This window comes from Sphaeramia orbicularis, chromosome 13, assembly GCF_902148855.1.
Source record: "Sphaeramia orbicularis chromosome 13, fSphaOr1.1, whole genome shotgun sequence".
Lineage (NCBI taxonomy): Eukaryota > Metazoa > Chordata > Actinopteri > Kurtiformes > Apogonidae > Sphaeramia > Sphaeramia orbicularis.
The window spans coordinates 17,085,445-17,100,345 of NC_043969.1; the positions used below are offsets into that span (position 1 = coordinate 17,085,445).

Sequence of the window (14,901 nt, forward strand, 5' to 3'; positions counted from 1 at the left end):
CTGAGCAATAACATCAAACTTATCTGAACAGTATTTGTAAAGAACATCATAAAAATAAAATAAAATAAAATAAAATAAATATCAAAATAAAGTCAGAGGTCTAATCAGGAATCAATACATTTAAATTTTCACAAACAATCAAGGCTTGTTTGGTTTTTACATGTTTCAGTGTTTTTTTTTTTTAAGTTTATTATTTCATTTATGTAAATTAAGAACAGCGTGTGTGTGTGTGTGTGTGTGTGTGTGTGTGTGTGTGGGGGGGGGGGGGTCATGAATCTACATCTGTGTATAAATTGTTTAGCTATAATAATTAAAGTGTTATACATAATTTCTCGCTTTTTGTTTTTCTTTATAACTCCGAATTTAATGTCTTTATACTCCAGTTTGGGCGATTGAGTGTCCTTCTCAGATGTCCAGTCTTGAAATGTTGTCCAAAATTTCCTGGTGTATGGGCAGTCAAAAAATAAACGTTCTAAAGATTCAATTTCAAATTCACAAAAAAAAAAAAAAAAATTACTGCAGCTTGTGTGTGACTTACTGACTTCCGGGTTCAGTAAATGGGCGTGGTCAGTGCGTATGATGCGGATGTAGTTACACAATCCACAATCTTCAGCACCACCATGCAAACTAAAGCAAAGTTTTTTCTGCTGACGTCTGACCCGCCAACAGCTGTTAGGTGGATGTCCTCCAAAGAAAAGGGTTCGACATAGAGGTAGCTATTTTTAGGTACTCAATATTGTTTTGTAATACATAAACCCTCGTGTTATGGTAAGTCTCTAAACATTCTAAATGATTTTTGCTTTGGCTTATACTGAGTTCAGTTGTCACGTCTTAAGTCAGGTTTTGTGCTGAATTTTGGACTAGTTTTGCTTGTAGTTTGTTTTACTGCTCTTTCATACCCCCCATCATCTGAAAAGGAGCCTCCCACTGGTCCAGAGTAACTATTGGTCTCCCCAGTGAATGATTAACCCAATCAATTTGAAGAATTTACATACCATCAGCAGTACAGGAAAATGAAATCTTAGTTCATTGTTCAAGCAGTATGATCTTTGTTAAAAGTGACCAAATAAATCCAATAATCATGCAGTGTTTAGGAAACAGTAAACTGCTTTCCTTTCCTCTCTAGTCTGTAGCCACATGGTAATAAACCAAATTAAATCAGCAACAGAGCAGAAAAGTTGACCATTAACTTCTTCTACTGATTGCAAACCCCTCTCTGTGTGTAACCACCAGAGGATCCTGAAGCAAAGTTCACTGTCACAGGCACCAGAGGTCTGTCACTTGACAGGAGCTCACTCCTCACTCTTGGTTCATCTTGTTCTTAGATTCTGTCATTTTTTTTTAATAGGACTAAGTCTGCAGCTATGGCCTCAGCAGACTATGGATACTACCGTGGCACTATATTTCTGGCCATGTTTTTGGGCTACACGCTGTACTACTTTAACAGGAAGACATTCTCCTTTGTGATGCCTTCTGTAATGCAAGAAATTAAGCTGGATAAGGATGATTTGGGTATGAAACACTTTTAATTGACATTATAAGTTATCCATTTTTACAGGATCTTTAGGCTCCAAGCCAAGATGATTCATTTTTAAGTATAATGTATCTGTTGTTTCCAAGTTATGTATGCACACTTTATTACACGCATCTATCCATGAATTTGTTCTTTCTCACAAAACCAATCATTGTACATTAGCTGTGTATCTTAAAGACTGATGAATGTTGCTGATAGTTAGAACCAAAACCATGAAATATTGCTTTAACGGTAATGTTACTAAACAAAGAATATATTGTAGTGCTTTGGGGTCAGTTAAATGTGACAAACAAGACTATCATTGAACAGTGTAGAGCTGCACATTAATTTAAAAAAAAGACTGCATTTGGGTTCATTGGGTCTGTGTGGACCCTTTTCTTCCTCCTCTACGTTTGTTCAGGCATGATCACCAGCAGTCAGTCTCTGGCGTACGCTATCAGTAAGTTTATCAGCGGTGTGCTCTCGGACCAGGTCAGCGCCCGTTGGCTCTTCTCCATTGGCCTGTTCTCGGTGGGAGGCATCAATGTGGTCTTCTCCTGGTCCTCCACTGTAGCTGTTTTCTCTTCCCTGTGGTTTCTCAACGGCCTTGGCCAGGGTTTAGGATGGCCTCCCTGTGGCAGGGTTCTGCGCAAGGTACCTAAGCCAAAAACCCAAAAACAGAAACTGTCCTCTGAGAATACCACATTATTTACAATATAATACAACAATATGGTTCTAAGACACACACACACACACACACACCATAAACAACTGGTCAACAGGCAGAATGCTACTAAAAATAAGTTTTTAGCCCTCATCACTCATGTGATTGTTTTTTCAAGGTTTGTTATTTTTAAAATGTGCTTCTGTGATGGAAAACTATCAATATTCCTGCTGCTTACTTAAACTGAGCGGTGAATTCTATAGATAAAGAACAATTAGTGATTTTAATACAGGCACAGTTTTTGTTAATGTCCGAATGGTTGGACTGTTTACATTGCATGTAAGTCTAAGGAGTGAAGCAGTGCTGCAATCTGCACACAGTCTGTGCCGAAATTTCCTTATTCAACCTCCCTTATTTTTAGTTTGTCACTATTCCCATCATGCAATATGTCAACTGTCACATAATTGTCATTCAATTAATACCTGCCGTCAATTCATAATGATGCAGTGGTTCAGGTATGTATTAAAAAGGCAAAGTGGGAAACTTAATGACACTTCCTGTCAGCTCTGTCACATTTTCATATCATTATTTCTTCTTCTCTGCTCCCAGTGGTTTGAGCCCTCTCAGTTCGGAACATGGTGGGCAATTCTCTCCTGCAGCATGAATTTGGCTGGCAGCCTGGGCCCCATTATTGCCTCTGTTCTGGCCCAGAGTTGCAGTTGGAGGACGATACTGTCAGTGTCTGGAATGATTTGCGTGGTGTTCTCCTTTGGATGCCTGCTGGTCATCAAGAATGAGCCTAAGGATGTAGGACTTCCCAATATAGAGCCAGCAACTAAGAAGAGCAAAGGAGGTGAGTTTACAGAGTGATGGCATTTCAGTTTAGTGACTGAATAAAGCACAGTAAAGTTGTTTTAACACAGGCAATACTTTAGGTAACACATAACTGTGCATTGCACATGCAGATGTGTGTGTTTTTGTGTAACATGTGCCTCCTGTGTCTAAAGGTCAGAGATTCTCTGGACTCTGTACCCAGTGTGCCCCTCACATGCCACTTATGTGAGCCTGTATTTAGGTCAGGCCTAAGCTAAGTGATAAACTTGTGGTGAAAGGTGTACCACTGTTACACATTTTTGTGGTTGTCTCTTGCACATACAAAAATATGTAGGTAGTGTGTGAGTGAGTCACATATTGTGTTCTCTGCCTACTCAGGTTCTTCCAGTGATGAAAGCACCCTCTCAGAGTTCCTGCTGTCACCCTACCTGTGGCTGCTATCTGTGTCCTACCTGGTGGTGTTTGGGGTGAAGACAGCATGCAGCGACTGGGGCCAGTTGTTTCTCATTCAGGACAAGGGCCAGTCAACACTCATGGGTATGGAAGAGCAGAGGACACCTTAGATTTCTGCTAAGTAATGTGTCCATCTTAATTAGTTTACTGCTTCTTGTAGTTCACTGTATTCTTTTTCGTAGGTAGTTCATACATTAGTGCCCTGGAGGTTGGAGGCCTACTGGGCAGTTTAGCAGCAGGTTACATCTCTGACAAGGCTGTGGCTAAAGTGAGTATACGTAAAGTTCATGATGGACACTTTTAAATACTTTAGCAGAGAGTTTTACTCTATTTAGCATTTCCTTCTGTTCAAATGCTCTTATTTCTTAACCTATTTTTCTGCATAATCTTCATTAATGCCGGTGCTGCTCATGCAAGTAAACTACCCCTATATTTACCCTTATTCCAAAAGACTTTTACTAGACTCTTTTAGATGTAGAAGTATGAAGAAATCTATCAAATACATGATTTACTCTTCTTCATTCATAGCATACAAAATTGTCCATAAGGCCAACAATGTTTTAGTAATTTTACTTACTTACAGTATGAACAAAGGAATTTACACATGTAATTAAGATGTTTTTAAACCTTTTAATGTCAATGTAAACTTTAACATCTGTGAATGTTTTTAGTGTGCTTTTTTCTTTGTTTTTCAGTTTTCCTCTTTTAGTCTTCACATGGCAGGTCTTCCCACTCAAATTCATGTAATAATAATGATTAGCACAGAGGGGAACTGTTCCACTCAGTAGTATATTGAATTACAGATATCAAGTCTCACATTTCCTGAGATTGTAATTACTCTAATGGCAGAGGAACTCTAATAAACCTACACTGAACAAACAACTTGTCAGTCAGTATCCACTATTTAGCTCTACAGTTTTAATATATTTTATATAAAAAAGAATCAATTGAAAAATGGTAAAATTATCTATTTTTTGCAGCCATTATTGCCAACAAAATCTCTGTATACCTTTCCTTTTTGTACAGCAAGGCAGGAGAATGTATGGGAATCCCCGTCATTTCATCCTACTCATGATGATGGCTGGAATGTTTGTGTCCATGTACCTATTCAGAGTCACCATCACTCCTGACAGCTCAAAGGTACCTGCTTCAGACATCACACTGGATGCAAACACAGAGTATAACATATTCACATATATTGACGTCATCCTACATATCCCTGTAAGCTTCCTTTATGTGCATATTCAGGTATGGATACTCACCTTGGGTGCTGTTTTTGGCTTTTCCTCTTATGGACCAATTGCATTATTCGGGGTTATAGCTAATGAGAGTGCTCCATCCAACTTCTGTGGCACATCGCACGCTATTGTTTCTTTAATGGCCAACAGTAAGTGAATTCAGTTTGTTCAGAATTCTCACGTACGGAGTCTGGGACAGCTAACCTGACTAACCAGCTTTTATTTACTGTACAATACCAGTGACGTATATAATAAATAAACATATATTTTATCTCCTCAGTTGGTGGCTTCCTGTCTGGGCTACCATTCAGCACCATTGCCAAGCACCACGGCTGGGAAATGGCCTTCTGGGTAGCAGAGATAACCTGTGGTGTCTGCACTATAGGATTCTTCCTCCTCCGCAACATCAGAACCAAAATGGGTCACTTGCCCAAGAAGACAGATTAAAACACAATCACACCTCATAACTACAAGTGTAAAATGGAATATTCTGAGCCACAGTTATATTTTCATATTTCTCTTTTTTATACCACAGTATTTTCTGTCAGCCATAAATAACATGAATGTAAAAACTATATCTTAAACAGTTAAGCAGTTTTTCAAAAAAGGCAAGGAGCTTCTCCTTGAATGGTTTACACTTTGTAATAAACAACACACTAACTCAGCTTTGAAATACAAATGAGTTCACTTTATGTATAAACACAAGAACTGAGAAGCTGATGGTCAATAAAAAGGCTCAAAACTGGTAGCAGTTTCAGATGTTGAAATCTGGTGCACGAACCTTGATTTTTCTAATGGTTCTTTCTAAATAGAAATAAGACTTACAAGATGTTCATTATTTAGAGAAAAAACATAATGTATGGTCTTCCTGATGAACGACAAGACTGGAATAAATGATGTTGGATTGAGTCTTTGAGTCTGTTTTCAGGGTTTATACTCACTACCCAGTAGGTAAGTGTCATCACACAGCAATATACATGCACGCAAAAACAAATATGTGTTTATATTATGCCATTTTAATCTTTAAACATATACAAAACATGATATATTTACAAGGTTTCAGTGAACAGAAACAAAAAAAAACATTTTTTTTTTCTTTCTCAGCAGCTGAACATAACCAACAAAGATTCAGTTAATATGTTTGTAATGTTTGTTAGTTAATATTACGTACAAGCAAACTGAGTGTTGTTTATTTTATGAAGTCTTCTCCAATTCAAGATCCAGCTCCAAAGTTCCCAGCCTTCTCTGCAACCTCGAGTGCACTCTTCAAGTTCTGGTCAAACAGCTCACACCTGAAAATCACATAATTAAACATTTGCAAAACATGAATTATAACAAAAAACAACACAGGTCATCTCTCTAAATGCTCTTATTCACCTTATTCGTATTTACCTGATTGGCATTTCCAGAGAATAGAATGGGTTCTTGAGCGCAAAATCAGAATAAACTTCATAAATCTTCCTCAACAGTGCATCAATCCCAGACTGACGAGGGTCTGCCAGCACAATAAACTTAATTCCTTGAAAGAAAAGAGATAAAAAAGTGTGTATGAAGCCATTTAATTACTTAAATTCCCAAGTCATGTTCACTGCTTTATATTGTTGGTGTTACAGTATTAATACAACATACACAAAATAAAAAAAAAAAAAAATACAAGTGATCGATACAGACACATTTGCTTCTTTTGTCATCATTCAAAACATTACTGACCTGTGAGAGTCTGGAAGCAGTGGAGTTTGAAGACATCTGTTTCTAGCATCTCAATCCCCGAACTACCAACTTCAGGGGACAACTGTGATCCTATAGCAAACAACCTAGAAGAGAAACACACACCCATGACTATGAATGTACCAAATGGGCTTAATTTTTACTGGCCAACCAGAAAAACCAAGCAAATACAAAAAAAGAATGGTTTGAAGTCCTAAAAACATATTTATGTTTTTTTGTTTTGTTTTTTTTTTGTACAAATGGTTTATCAGGATGGATGCTTATCAAGATCTTGACACAATATTTGCTTCACCCTCATTCTACCTCCTTAATGTCACCGTTTAAAATGTGAAACTTAACTTACGAATGGAACATAGACGCCAGCATCAGCTTCTCATTGGAGCTCAGGCGAGCACGTCCAAAACGTATAGACACTGGATAATTTGCAGGATCTTTGAAGTACTCGAGAATGTCCTTCCCATCCGCTGTGTTCTTTCCATTAACATCAACTCCATTGATTGACAGCACTGCATGGCCAACTGATTAGAAACATAAATAATAACCAACATGTCTATGTATATTTATAACACAATTTATACAGCCATGCAGTTTAAGGGTAATTTACAGACATCCTAAGGATGCATGCAGAAAAGTTATGTTATAAATGCAAATTTACCACCACCTTTCTTCATAATAATCTCTTCTCACACATACATGATAAAATAACTTTCCCCCCTCATTTGTACTGCTAATAATTAGAGGTCATGCAGTGACAGTAATCTTACTTGAGTACTACTAAAATTTAGTTTAAGTTTCTTAAGTTTTTCAGTTTTATTAAATGTTATACTTTGTTATGCTTAACTACTCTGCCCCATGTCAGACATAAATATTATCTTATTAGTCCACTACATTTGTTTTACCAATAAGCTACTTCTAAGATGAAGGTTTTAAGTTTCACGACTATTATGCTGTAACATAATTTAATGTAATAGAATAAGGCACATTGCAGTATATTAAACTATACAAACAGTACACAAAGTAGTTAAAAGGAGTTCAGTCTAAAACATTTACAGCAGTAACATGCTGCATGCACATTAATGCACTTGTAATATTATTGCATTAGCCTAAAAGTAACAGTAAAACAATGACAGGGACCATTTTACTCCACAGTGACTATTCTTACACGGAAGTAGAAGGTTTGCTTGTAGAGGACTACTCCACAGTGCAGATTTGATACTTTTACTTGAACAAAAGATCCAAATACCTCCTGGTTTTCCACTTTAATGTTGGCATTGCTAAAAATGAGCTAACGATGTTATGGTGTGTAGCCTTACCTCTGATTCCGTCACGTTGTCCAAACGACACAATGACCTTTTCGTCGTGATGCTTTAGCACCAGATCTAAAGGATAACTAAATGTTTTCTCAGCCTCGGCTCTCGGGACGTAGTTGTCATATTGGTAGATTAAACCTCCAGCCTTATTGACAACATACACACTGAAGATCACCATCTTTGCAGTGTCCTGCCCAGCTGACAATACGTGTCATGTGACCAGAAAACGCAGGAAAACCGTGACTTTGCTTACCTGGTTGAGTTATTTAAAATTTTGAATATTGTCAAACTTATTGATAATACTCTTAAATTTTTTTTAATTATTTTTTTTCCCACAAAGAAGTCAATATAACGTCGTTAAACGTTACAATACCAAAAACTAAATTTCCCAGAAGTCCCTATTCCATTTCCGCATGTACGGGTTGTCTAAGGGGCTCTTGCACGGGTGAACTTCCTTTCGCTCCGACATCTTGACGAGGAAACATGGTGAGGAGAAATGTCACACATTTTTTCGAATGACAATAAATATTACGCTTAATTACTCTTCTGATCTCGAATTCTGGCTATCCGGGATGTTTGTTGAGGAGGATGTGCACTTCTGTGCCTTGTCACGAGTGTCTGGAAGAGGCAGTTTATAGTGAAATTTTACTAACTTATTGCTAGCTAGCTAGCTAGCTCAGTGGCTAATTCCACCACGCTTTCACGCTGCACAAAGCTAACATAATGTGTCGGCCACAAAAGATACACGGAAGTCACTTTAAACTACAATCACATGTATATACAGGGTATACTATAAAAACTGATTATGATAACGTGAATATTTCTGGTAGCGGCGGTTTTACAGGCTTTGATGCATCAGCCGAGGCCACCCCATGCCGGTCAGTAGTTAGCGGCTGGATGCTGGTTTTTGTCTAGTACAAGATATATTTGTTTTATCGGGGATACTTCCTTGTCTTCGTGATGAATAAAGATATTGTAAGTTACTGGCAGTTACAAACAACCAGTTTAAGCTAAAGTTTAAAATTGATGTGTTTACGTTCAGCCTCCCAAGCAAGACAAGAAGAAGGACACTGGCAAGTCCAAGAAGGACAAGGACCCAGTCAACAAGTCTGGAGGCAAAGCCAAGAAGAAGGTACACTGTAATTACTAATAATGAATGCACATCACGGTTTGTCCCTTTCATAACTGGTGTGGTTATCTGTCCTGATCGGTTGGGAAATTAAACTCTAACACTTAATGTGTTTCTTGGTCTGAGCAGAAGTGGTCCAAGGGAAAAGTGAGGGATAAGCTCAACAACTTGGTGCTCTTCGACAAGGCAACCTATGACAAGTTGTACAAAGAAGTTCCCAACTACAAGCTCATCACCCCTGCTGTTGTGTCAGAAAGGCTGAAGATCCGTGGTTCCCTTGCAAGGAATGCCCTCCAGGAACTGCTTGCCAAAGGTGAACTAACTGTCCAAACAGTCCTGAAGCCGTCCTGAGCTGTGCATGTTGACTCAGACTAAATAATTGGACATTAAATGGAACCTTTGTGCTGATTATTAGGTGGGCTAAACTTTGGGGAAGAAAAATATTTGGACATTTTTCACATATTTCGATGACGATGCTTACTGATTATTTTGGGACAGGCTTAATTTCAGTCACACCAAAAGTGTAGTTGCTTTATTTGTAGCACTTTTCTTGTTTGGGGTTTCTGAATAAAGTAGATTTTTTACTAAATATTAGGGTAGTGAAGGTGGCATGAATTAAATAAGAAAGGATGGATAAGAAAAGATTCTAGTCTGCAGTTCCAAAAGAAGTAGTGGAGGAGAAGTCATCTCAAGGTTGTAAATGAAAACTGTACTTGATGAATTCTTCAACCTTGTTAGTCACATTATAATTGGTGCATGTGTCTCTCCATGATGGGTAAAGGCATTGATGGTTTGCACTCTAATACAAATTAGCAGTATGTTGTGCCATCCTTCATATTGTGATGCAACATTAAGCTCATCTGTCATGTCTGCCTTACAGTCAGTGCTGTTTGTTGGTTATGTTTAGTGGTTCTGAATGCTGGCACACTATGTATTATGTCAAAATGTATTTTGTAGCTGTTCAGCCACTCAGTATGCCATTCTGACATTTTCCTCCCTCTTTGAAATGTTTGTTACACATGGCTATATGTGAAACACTGTGTACTAAAGGAAATAGTTTCAGAACATTGTAATCTTACTATATTATATCCCATCCCGTGTCAAACAAAGAGTAGCTTTTTTTATGGTAAACTTCAGCATCTGTATTTGTGAAATATTTCCTGGCAAAAGAACAGTGTCTTCTGTGCTGCATATTTTGTGCCTCATTCCACTCTTAATTGTAGACAGAACTTAAGGTCTGTTACATTGACTAGTACAAACCCCCGCCTTTCTTTTGTTTTGTATGAAACTGTTTTTCTACAGGACACATGGAACACCAGACTGCTAGGCCTAAGAATTAAAACCTTTACAATTAAGCAGCTTCTATTGTTCTATTGTTGTGGTATAATCACAACATTACCCGTGTAAACTGTTAATGGGACATAAGTATCTGTAGCTCAGAGCCAGTTAGTGGTAGTTTTCTAGTTCTCGTGCATTGGCAGCAGTTAGTGAGAGATGCTGACAAAGTGAGTTGAGCTGGACAAACTCAATGAGTGAGCATGCAGTATGTATAGTAGAACAAATGACAACATGCCGATAGAACATGGTCTTTTGTTTTCCAGGCATGATCAAACTGGTGTCAAAACACAGAGCACAGCTGATTTACACACGTAACACCAAGGGCGGAGATGAGGAGGCAGCAACGGAGAAAGCATAATCAGGTACAGTTGAAGTCAAACCAGTCTGCATGTTACGTCTCTTGGGGTTTGAGCTCATTGGCTGACCTGTGGACTTCTCTCTTTCAGGTTCTCTGTGTTTCCTGTGATGAGCTGTTTGTAATGAAAGGTGAATAAAAACTGTAAAGACAAACCCTGTGAATTTCTCCCTTTTTTATTCATACTGTGTGTAAAGAACTGGTTTTGGTGGTGTTTGGGTGATTTGAATGTATCAACTGTGTAAAGTTAAGTCATGATTTGAGTGATTCACAATGTTGAACGACTGGCAAAGGACCAAGAGCCTTTCATGCAGATGAATGCTGCATATTCACAAAGCAGTATTTTCCAGAAATGGCTTACCAATTGACAAACTAGATGGCAATAAGCAGGAATTATGCAGCCCAGTGGTTTGCTTTGCTTTAAAGAGGTTTTAATTTAACACTTGAAACTGAACAAAAATTGTGCTTTTAGTATATTAATGTAGTTTTCCACTGCTAGAAACCACCTGTTCTCAGACTGGTGTACGTTCTGCCTAATGATTGTGGATAGGATGAAATAAATGCAAATGAAACACTTGCTCAATCATAAATTTGGCAACAGTATCAAATGCTCCCTCTTCCAAATACTTGGCACAACATTTGGTAAACTCATGATCTGTGATATAAAGTTCATAAAACTGAGAGCAGGTTGAGATGAATCTTTTCAATGCATTATTGAATACCATAATCCATAACCTTGATACATTCCTACCTTACTTAGCCTGCTGTGATTCATTACCATCAGTGTCCTTGGTAATTAAGACTTCTGTTATGCACATACATCATGGACTCGGTGAGGTCATCCACTAAATTCTAAAGGAAGCCCTGATAAAAATTGATCATTTTTAACTTGGTGCACAAGATTTACCCTTTATCTCTTATATATTCTTGGCTTAAAAGCTACAGGCGGTGAAATGTTGACATATTGATAAGAAATGACATGAAATGAGGACCCTATCTTGACTGTCAGATGTTTGCTCGGGGCATGAAAAGACACAGGAGCCGTGATGAATGTTGTCAGATGTCCCTTTGTCACTGCACAGTGCTACCTCAAGCAGCAACTGCAAAACAAACTGCAGGACGCTCTCCACTGACAGATGCACCCTCCTCCAACTCCTCGAGCATCGCTGAGTGAAGACACAAAATACATTTATGTTTTTACACAAAGGAGTCTTCTCATCAGTTTGGCTCGGTGGCTTATTAAACTGTCCAACTCCAGAACACAGAAATGCTTATTGAAGAAATTTCTTTTAAATGTGAATGAACCTTTCATACCAGGGTTTTATTTTACAAGAACAATGTATCTTTATGGTTAGGACATGATATTAATGATTTATATGCTGCATTTTACTGTTCATACCATGAGCATGTGATTTAAGAATCTTGATTATAAATATTAGGAATACTCTTTTCATTACCTCACCCTGAAAGTACTAGGTAATTACCTGTATGGTGCCTCATCTACAACAGTGCAGTGTTTTTCATGTTTACTGATTATGGCATAACTGTATCACTGATTAGTGCTGCTTCAGTATAAATTAATGGCTAGCAGATGCAGACAGTTTATACTTTTTATGAGTGCATTTTTAACATCCGTACAGGTGATTACATTTCCACCAATATGACCTCTGCACAGTTTAAGGACAGGCCAGGAAGCAGCATTTTCTTGAACCACATTTAGAACATTCACAGCATCCCATTAAATGAAATAATGCTTTTGAAGCGGTAAAATGGAGAGTAATGTGACTGTACAATTAAAGTCATTTAATGGGCTCTAACAGGTGCAGTTAAAGCCATCAGAGGAGTGAGCGATGTGTCAGCCTCCCTCATTCTGCACACGACCACACTGACGAGGTCTAATCAGCTTCAATAATGAAAACCATCTGTGACTGAGAAGGAGCTTTAATAGGACGTCTTTTTAATGTTTCATGATTTAAAATAAATGTCAGAGAAGAGGGTAAAGCAGAAAATCTGGTGAGATTAGAGACCACAAATTGTCCACTTTATATAAAACTATCAATTAATGTCAGGCTGGACTATTTAACCGTTTCATGCATAGTGGTCACTACAGTGGACAGCTATTCTACAGCTGGTCTCTTGTATATTCATGGGTTTTGTTGTTTTAATTTGTATATCAGCTAACACAATGGACACTTATGCATCATCCCATACACTGCAATTCATACTGTTACTGTAATTTTGCTGTTCTTAATAAACCTGATCTGCAGTAACATGCTTTAACCCTTTCATGCACAGTGGTCACTCCAGTGGACAGTTCTTCTCCAGCTGTTCTCTTGTAATTTCATATATTTTGTTGTTTTAGTTCCATATCAGTCGACACAGTGGACACTTAAGCACCATCCCACACACTGACATTCAGACCACTACTGTAACTTTGCTGTTCTTGATGAACCTGATCTGCACTAACATGTTTGAGTGTAAAAAAAAAATTGCTAATTGCTATTTGACTTAAATTAACAGTTTATTTTTCTTTTTTAACCCATTAAGACCCAAACATCCACCATTTACCAAAATCGTCTACTGATATAAACTGTTTAATCCCTAATGATCGACTAATCCATATCAATAATTGGTGTAAAATACAGTTCTTCATCTTTTCATGGTCATCAGATATGACCATATTTGGACGTTCAGAAGTTCCGTAGTTACCGTGGAAACATCGTCATCTTCTACAACATTGATTCACCAGTCAAACCCATGCAGCTGGATCAATGACAGTGGATGGACACACTGGATTTATGTTCAATTAATGATATATTTTGCTGAAAAAGTGACTTTTTCTTCAGTTTTCTCATTTTTTTCTTTATTTTTGAAATAATAATCCTCAACAAAAACACAAAATACAACAAATAATATTACAATAACTGGTGATAAACCACTCAAGGGTAGTTAAATATGGAGAAAAAATCATTTGGGAGCAGCCACAAATGTCACACTTGATCCTTATGGGTTAAACAAAAAGTCTGTTTTTTTTTTTGCATATTATCTCCATGAAGTGTGTAATAACTAATATTAGAGTATGTAAAAATGTGAGAAAGCATCAGATCAGCAGCATTAAACATGTTTTTATTTCATAGTTTTCACACAGTATATCAATAAATACAAGTTTCTTTGCTTCTAAAATCAAACGCATGATGTCCAACTGAGTGGGTATTTTTGTGACTCCATGAAAAATAGGTTAATAAAAAAAATTCAATCGTGTTGTTTTTTTTTTGTTTGTTTGTTTGTTTGTTTGTTTTTCATGCCTGAAGAGGAATAAAAACCACTCGGGGGAAAAATTTAAAAAAAAAAATCTTGATTAATGTTCTCATAATTCGTGCATGAAAGGGTTAAATCAATTGCTAATTGTTATTAGACTGTAATTAACAGTTTTCTTGATCAAAAAGTTGTTTGTTTTTTTTTGCATATTATCTCCATGAAGTTAGTAATAACTAGTATTAGACTATGTTAAAATGTGAGAAAACATCAGATTAGCCGTATGAAAAATGTTTTTGTTTCATAGTTTTTCTTCTTCCCACTTATTTTCAAGTGTAGATGAATGATTTTGGAATTTTGAATTTGCATGTATTCTGTAAATGCTTGAAATAAACAAAAAAAAAATGAATGAATGAATAGTTTTCACACTGTATAGGACTATCTTATGATGGGCTTTAAACACATGTTTCTTTGTTTCAAAAATTAAATGCATGGTGTCCAGCTGAGTGGATGTTTTTGTAACTCCAAGAAAAACCAGTTCATTAAAAAAAAAAAAAAAAAAAAAAATCAATTGCATTTTTTTTTTTATGCCTAAACAGGAATAAAAACTCAAGAAAAAAAAATCTCTACTAAGGTTCTCATAATTCATGCATGAAAGGGTTAAACATGTCAGCATTGTTCAATTTATCATCAGTGGGTGTGTAAAGCTGTGTCACTTGTCACTTTGTAATATGTATAATTCAACCTATTTAACCCATTATATTTAAGGTAAAATGAAGTTATTTCTTTACACTAAATGCATGTAAAAATCTAATATGTATGTTGCAACTGGTGTAATGGCTCCATATTGACTGCCACATCCATGTTGTGTAGTGTTTCTTGCAGTGTGTTTGTTGTCTCCTCTAGTTGCCCTCATCTTCATGGTCCGCCCTCCTGCTGCCTGTCACCCAGAGGAGATATCTGAAAGAACAGCTTAAGTTTGTGTTGAGAGCCATGACTGAAGTCTCAAATTAGACCGGACTGGGTCGAGCCATGGGTTGGGCAGTGAAAGTGACTCACAGCTATACATGACAAACAACTGCCT

At 37.2% G+C, this 14,901-nt stretch overlaps 3 protein-coding genes across 6 annotated transcripts; 2 read left to right on the plus strand and 1 right to left on the minus strand.

Moving 5' to 3' along the window:
- The first annotated feature begins 580 nt into the window (after positions 1-580).
- slc37a4a (solute carrier family 37 member 4a) lies at positions 581-5,546 on the plus strand. 4 transcript variants are annotated; one of them, XM_030152921.1, is made up of 9 exons: positions 581-712; positions 1,349-1,512; positions 1,935-2,167; positions 2,787-3,030; positions 3,390-3,548; positions 3,647-3,732; positions 4,491-4,604; positions 4,713-4,851; positions 4,983-5,546. In XM_030152921.1, the coding sequence occupies exons 2-9, from the start codon at positions 1,365-1,367 to the stop codon at positions 5,147-5,149; spliced, it is 1,290 nt and encodes a 429-aa protein (XP_030008781.1). In that variant the 5' UTR covers positions 581-712; positions 1,349-1,364; the 3' UTR covers positions 5,150-5,546. The 4 variants fall into 4 exon arrangements, with proteins under 4 accessions (XP_030008781.1, XP_030008778.1, XP_030008779.1 ...); XM_030152918.1 differs by having other exon boundaries at positions 4,491-4,851; XM_030152919.1 differs by having other exon boundaries at positions 597-768; positions 4,491-4,851.
- Positions 5,547-5,698: 152 nt separating this feature from the next.
- trappc4 (trafficking protein particle complex subunit 4) lies at positions 5,699-7,944 on the minus strand. Its single transcript, XM_030152923.1, has 5 exons — positions 7,744-7,944; positions 6,774-6,948; positions 6,413-6,516; positions 6,095-6,221; positions 5,699-5,994 (listed from the first exon to the last, which is right to left on the minus strand). The coding sequence occupies exons 1-5, from the start codon at positions 7,916-7,918 to the stop codon at positions 5,916-5,918; spliced, it is 660 nt and encodes a 219-aa protein (XP_030008783.1). The 5' UTR covers positions 7,919-7,944; the 3' UTR covers positions 5,699-5,915.
- Positions 7,945-8,155: 211 nt separating this feature from the next.
- Positions 8,156-10,717, plus strand: rps25 (ribosomal protein S25). The gene is made up of 5 exons (XM_030152822.1): positions 8,156-8,226; positions 8,783-8,872; positions 8,999-9,182; positions 10,471-10,569; positions 10,654-10,717. Exons 1-4 carry the CDS (start codon positions 8,224-8,226, stop codon positions 10,563-10,565), a joined length of 372 nt encoding a protein of 123 aa, XP_030008682.1. The 5' UTR covers positions 8,156-8,223; the 3' UTR covers positions 10,566-10,569; positions 10,654-10,717.
- Positions 10,718-14,901: the final 4,184 nt, after the last annotated feature.

What these genes read in the sequence shown, in the direction of transcription:
- slc37a4a (XM_030152918.1), top strand. Translation starts at nt 1,365, where the DNA reads ATGGCCTCAGCAGACTATGGATACTACCGTGGCACTATATTTCTGGCC. An exon ending in GCTGGATAAGGATGATTTGG is followed by an intron (nt 1,513 to 1,934) that starts GTATGAAACACT and finishes ACGTTTGTTCAG; the next exon opens with GCATGATCACCAGCAGTCAG. An exon ending in AACTAAGAAGAGCAAAGGAG is followed by an intron (nt 3,031 to 3,389) that starts GTGAGTTTACAG and finishes CTGCCTACTCAG; the next exon opens with GTTCTTCCAGTGATGAAAGC.
- trappc4 (XM_030152923.1), bottom strand. Translation starts at nt 7,918, where the DNA reads ATGGTGATCTTCAGTGTGTATGTTGTCAATAAGGCTGGAGGTTTAATC. An exon ending in ACAACGTGACGGAATCAGAG is followed by an intron (nt 6,949 to 7,743) that starts GTAAGGCTACAC and finishes GTTTCTAATCAG; the next exon opens with TTGGCCATGCAGTGCTGTCA. An exon ending in CTGCTTCCAGACTCTCACAG is followed by an intron (nt 6,222 to 6,412) that starts GTCAGTAATGTT and finishes TTTTCTTTCAAG; the next exon opens with GAATTAAGTTTATTGTGCTG.
- rps25 (XM_030152822.1), top strand. An exon ending in GAGGCAAAGCCAAGAAGAAG is followed by an intron (nt 8,873 to 8,998) that starts GTACACTGTAAT and finishes TGGTCTGAGCAG; the next exon opens with AAGTGGTCCAAGGGAAAAGT. An exon ending in CCAGGAACTGCTTGCCAAAG is followed by an intron (nt 9,183 to 10,470) that starts GTGAACTAACTG and finishes TTTGTTTTCCAG; the next exon opens with GCATGATCAAACTGGTGTCA.